This window comes from Talpa europaea, assembly GCF_964194135.1.
Source record: "Talpa europaea genome assembly, chromosome: 5".
NCBI classification, from domain to species: Eukaryota; Metazoa; Chordata; class Mammalia; order Eulipotyphla; family Talpidae; genus Talpa; species Talpa europaea.
Window position 1 is genome coordinate 112,937,375 of NC_140071.1, and position 6,000 is coordinate 112,943,374.

Consider the following 6,000-nt stretch of genomic DNA (forward strand, 5'->3'; position numbering starts at 1 on the left):
ACCCACTACCAACTCAGCCATATTCCACCACCACAGACCATTATGCCCACCTCCCTACCTGTTCTTTCCCTGACTCAACCCCTCCCCTTTGTGCCTCAGTCCTACAGTTAGTTATCTAAGGTTAGTTTTTCAGCTTGTCTTTATCTGACTATTTAGTTACTTTATATTCCACATACTAGTGATACCATCCAGTATTTTTTCTCCTTCTGATTGTTTTGCTTAACATTATCCTTTCAAGCTCCATCCCTGTTGCCACAAAGGGCATGAATTTATCTTTTTTGAGGATCAAATGTTCTTAATGTGGATAAAATAAACATTACGTTATTATATGTAATATATCTTATATATACATATATGCATTGTAATATATAATATATATACAATAAATAATAGAAGACTAATAATATGTTGGGTTAAAGTGTTGAGGACAACAAAATGTATTGATATAGGCCTTAAAAGAAAGGGATGTTATATCAGACTTTTACTATGAAGGGCAGGGGTAATTTAGGGATCAGGACTTGATCTTTGGTACAATATAGTATTACAGTAGCCTGGAACTACTAATTAGTTTAATTTATAGCTCAATAGGCAGAACTGATGTGTCAAAAGATGAAAAAGTCTCATTTACAATGAAAAGGTAATTGCATTATTACTTACAAAAAAATCTAAGAGTATTGGCAACTAATAAGAATCTTGATGGGAAATGATCTCTTCCCTGGGAATATTTCCCATAATGCCATAAAAGAAGTTGAGTGCTCCAGTGGCAACACTTACACAAATCAATGTGTGATACTAAATGGCTAATGTTAGGTTACTTATAAAAATTTTATGTTTTATATCCATATATAGTGTACTCACCCAAGGGTGTCTACATAAAATGAAGGAAAAAACAACAACAACAAAACAAAGTCCATTAAGCAAATCAGCAACAAAGCAAAGTTAGCTGTAAGAAATCATTCAAGTAAGCATTCTGTAACCATTAGTGAATTATGCAAAGTCAATGGGGTTATGAAGTGCAAAACTATTGAGGAGGAAAAGGCTTTTTAATAAAGATGCATTTCCAAAAAGTCCTTAAAGTCCTGTCTCTTAAACACATATCTACCAAAAAGGTGTCTACTCTTGAACTTTCCTTTTTGGTAACGGGAATTACTAATTTAGTAAGTGTTAAAAAAAATCCCATATTCTTTCCAAATAACACACACACTCAAAGCACCCATCAAATCCTGTTCCACTCTCCAAATTTCTTTAGGGATAAAGCAAAAACACAGTTTGTCTAAAATACCAAAAGACAGCTCTGTACCTGGAAGAAATCTGAATTCTATAGATAAGCAGGATTCTCCTAAAGTTTTTGTTTCCTTCATTTAAAAAATGACATCTGACTTAACTACTTGTCATTTTTCTCCAGCTTTTAGCTCCTCAGAGGTTTGCACCAGGTTAAGGGTAAAGACAGACTCTTATTTCACTAGATTGCTCTACAAAGTATACCTATCACTACATAAATGTAAATCTTGCTATTCGTCCCCCCAGTAGTACACATGGGAACAGTTCCTAGAATTCTGGATGTGTTTTGGGCTGCAAAGGAAGATGAAGAACAGAATTAAGAGGAGGAGGAGGAGGCACTTAATTTAACCAGACGAGTGCTACCTGATACCTTTGAAAACAAGGTATTACTGTGAAAAGCCTTAAATTATCAGGAATAAGGGTAGTTCTTTAGCAGTATCATATCCAACCTTTTTGTGCTTTGAGTATAGGTTAAGTGAAAGGTGTAAGATTTACATTCTTATCTCTTGTTATTTATATTTCTTAAATTAAGGGGGGTAATTTACTATCACTTCCTTTACTTGAGTCATCAAACTATGGCCTCAAAAGGTCAGCCTGGTTGCCTACATTAAACTGTGAGAGCTAAGGAAGACTCACTTTGGTTATAGTATAAACAAGATTCTCAACTAGGTTTTACCAAATCAATGATTTTTTTTAAAAAACCACTCACATAACACACCACTTTAAAATTCATACTAGGGCCTCCCCGGTGGCGCAGCGGTTGAGCACTGGGTTGAGAAGCTGCCCACAGCCTCTGCAGCGCCGGTTTGATCCGCGGCCGCTGGGTGAGGGTCCCACATGGCTCACAGACCTCTCCTGCTGCCCGCTGCTCCCCTCAGCAGTGTACTTCGGTCCTTCTGCCTGCTCTGCTCCCCGCTCTGGCTCTGGTGAATCCTCTCACCCTCCCATGCTTCTGACTATACCCAGTGCTTGTATAAATAAATAAATAAATCTTTAAAAAAAAAAGGTGGTTATTAAAATTGTATAATTAAAAAAAAATTCATACTAAATTTATATATAATATAAATTTATATATAAATTTATATATAATCCATAAATTTATATGTGTAGAATATACATATAAGAGAGTGTGTGTGTGTGTGTATATAATCCTGGTTATTTTGCTCTAGTTTATGTAGCTTATGTACAAACATAACTGTAGTCCACAAAAAGCAAAATCAATAATCAAGTATATATACATATATACTAATTTTTAATAGTCTGAGAGTGGAGAATGGGAAAATGAAAGATTGGATAATACATTTTTAAACTAATTCTTGGTTAGTTGGTGGACCAGTAGATCACAAAACAAGTTTAGATTACCTTAGAAGGCATAATACTATGTTATAAAATGAAAGACACTTTCTGAGCACAGGTCAAATAACTATGAAAAACATACTTTAATGGCATCCTTAGCATCTACCACAGCAAGATCTCGAAGAGCCCATGCAATCTGTCTTTTGTAGAAATCTCCTTTATCAGATTTTTTGACTTTAACCACCTTCACCTGCACAGGGCGTTCAGTAGTCACTGTGGAGCAAAACATACAATTTCATTAGAAATATTATTCACTCATTCTTTATTCTTTCACTTATTGCAAATATAGCTGTCAGGTGGCTTTATGTGATACCAAAACAGAGCTGTATTTTATAACACATACTATAACTGAGGAATGTACAGAATACTAATAGGAGCACCTAAATCATACTAGAGGGTAGTAGGCAGATTTCTTGAAAAGTAAAAGTTTCAGACCAGTTTTAAAGGAACAGTAAGATAAAGAGAGGTCTAAAAGATGAATGACAAATGTATAGCCAGAGGGGTTTGGAAAAGCATAACACCACATCAGAGAAAAATAGTTAAGTAGTTCAAGATAAATTATACATGTAATAAAGTGGATGGAAATGAAATTACTAAAAAAGATAGAAGGTCAGATCATAAAGAACCTTTATTTGAAGTTATGGAAATGCTCTAAGAGGATTTTTCACTAGGGAAATGACATGCCCTAATTTTCAGTTTTTAAAAAATTACTCTGGAGGCAGAATACAGATGGACTGAAGTGAATGCCAATACCTTTGAAAACTCAGATAAAATGGCTGAATTTCTAAAAAAAAAAGTAATAGAAAATATGGAAAGTTCCTATAAACATTAAAGAAATGTGTCGCTAAGTAAAAAACTCCTCCCCATCTCCAAAACTAGTCAAACAATTTTATTGGTATCTTTTGCCAAGCTTTTCAAGGAATGAAAAGTGCCAAATATACACAACTATTCCAGGGTACAAAAACAAATGAACATTCCCAACTACTTTATAACTTTGGTTATAAAGTCAGACAAAGATCATGTGAAAAAGAAAATTACAGGACCTTGAACTAAAGATAAAGAACATGGATGAAAAATCTTAAATACTATATTGACAAACTTAATGCAAGGATATACACAAAGACAATATTTCAATTCTTCAATTCCAAGATGTACATTTCTTTTCACACTTAAAAACCCCTAAAATCAGGAGAAGTTTGAAAACTGATGCAGTACCATAGCATATTTGTAGTGGTACATAAAATAATATGTGCTGACATGAGGTACATGAGCTTATTCCAGGATGTTAATTTGTATTTGACAAACCAAGTGTAATTATTCAACACACTAACAAATTAAAGGAGAAAAGTATATGATAATCCTAATGATTTGGAAAAAAGATAAAATTTAGCATCCACTCTTGATAAAAAAAGAAGGAAAAAAGGTAAGACAGTAGGAATGAAGGGAACTTCCTTAGCCTTGTAAAGGATAGCTACCAAAAAAAAAAAAAAAAAACACAAAAAAAAACCTTGGAGTAACTGTCATACTAAAAGGTGAAGTCATTCCTATGAGATCCAAAACTATTGATGGTCCTAACCAGCAGACTAAAGTAACAAAAATAAATAAAATGTATAAAGGCTATAAAGGAAGAAAACATCACTACTTACAGAGTCTATAGGTAATTGTAATAGATTCAGCAAGACTAATAAAGAAATTGATATAAAAAACAACTGTATGTCTAGATTCTAACAATAAATAATTGTAAAAGTATATTAACATTCATTAAAATTTAAACGTCCTGCTTTGAGTAAGACAGTATCAAAAGAATTATAAGACAACCCACAGATGAGGACAAAATATTTTCCAAAGATACATCTGATAAAGAACTATATCCAGAATATATTAAAAAAAAACTCTTAAAATTCAACAATAAGAAAACAAGAAACCAGATTTAAAAATGAGCCAGAGGCCTTAACAGATTCCTCACTAAAATACATGCAGATGGCAACTAAGCGTATGAAATGACACTCATTATCATGTGCTATCAGGGAAAGGCAAAATAAAACAAAAACCTGTTAGTATAGGGAAATTCCAGAACACTGACACCCCAAATGGAGCAGCAGGAACTCTTATACATTGCTGATGGGAATGTAAAATGGCACAGTCACTTTGGAAGATAGTTTGGCAATTTCTTATAAAACTAAACATACTCTTATTATATGATTCAGCAACTGTGCCCCTTGGTATTTATTTACCAAAAAGAGTTGAAAACATGTCCACATAAGGAACACAATGTCCTCATAGGGAATTTGAGAACTTTTTCTTACTAGATACCCACCTGTGGCACACAAAAAACAGTTTTTTTTCTTTTTTCCTGCTTTGCAGACATTGACAATACTCAGCAAGCGCTCATCATTGGGTGTAAAAATGTCTCTTTGTAGTGCATGCTTGATAGCTGTCATCTTTACTCAGCTAAAAAATTCAGAAATACAGGTAAGAGGTGCATTCTTAGAATGAGTCTATCTTATATTATTCAACTTATGATTTTAAAAATGACCTTATTTATGGCTAACAGGACTAGTTCACCAGTTTATCAATCTCTATAAAGTATTTTTCTCTCCACTTCTCTTGGGCAACCTATCATATGCCACTTAAAAAGGCCCCATGTCCACGTTCACTGCTTCATTACAAATACTATCTGCAGCCTCTGCAGCATGAGTTCCATCCCCAGCCAGGGAGCTACCCACATGGTGCAGCAGACCTCTCCTAACTTGCCCGCTGCTCCCCTCCACAGCATATTTCAGTTAATCTGCCTGTTCTGTTCCCCAATCTGTCTCTGGTGAATCCTCTCACCTCCCCACCACACCTCTGGCCTGTACGTCGGTTCTTGTATGCATAAATAAATATTTAATAACAACAAAACCAAACACTAAATCCAAACTTTTATGTTGATCAAAAGTTTAACAATTTCTTTAATGATTCCTTCTCTTTTTCCCCATCAGTGTTGCTGCAAGCCCTTACTTCTCCCCTTTAGCACCCAAATGTAGGGCCAGCCTCCTCCCTCTATGCAAATGATCACCTTCTACCCTGCAGAAAACATAGAAGCCATAAGTACAATTCTCCCCATTTGCTATTTTCTCCATCTCTCTACTCTCCACTCATCCGAACTTCTATTCTACCCAACACAAAATGTTCATGTTACCGATCCCTTGATATGTTCTAGGGTCTTGGTATTGTGTTATAAATTCTGCTCCATCTTATGCTCAAGACACACTGGATTCTGGCCAGTTTACTTTGCATCTCTGGGCTTTTGTTCTTGCAATTTCCACTTCCTGGAATTCTTTTCTCCCTGGGAAATTCCAACTCATTCCTCAAGATCCTACC

At 34.8% G+C, this 6,000-nt stretch overlaps 1 protein-coding gene across 5 annotated transcripts in view; it reads right to left on the bottom strand.

The window, feature by feature from the left end:
* The window catches only part of EXOC1 (exocyst complex component 1), a gene marked incomplete at both ends in the record, with an annotated part of 43,686 nt that extends 38,608 nt beyond the window's left edge, over positions 1 to 5,078 (bottom strand). For all 5 annotated transcript variants that reach the window (XM_084233738.1, XM_084233735.1, XM_084233737.1 and 2 more), the window contains 2 exons: positions 2,720 to 2,850; positions 4,955 to 5,078. In XM_084233738.1, the coding sequence (XP_084089864.1) occupies positions 2,720 to 2,850; positions 4,955 to 5,078 (255 nt within the window). The remainder of the gene's footprint in view (positions 1 to 2,719; positions 2,851 to 4,954) is intronic.
* Positions 5,079 to 6,000: the final 922 nt, after the last annotated feature.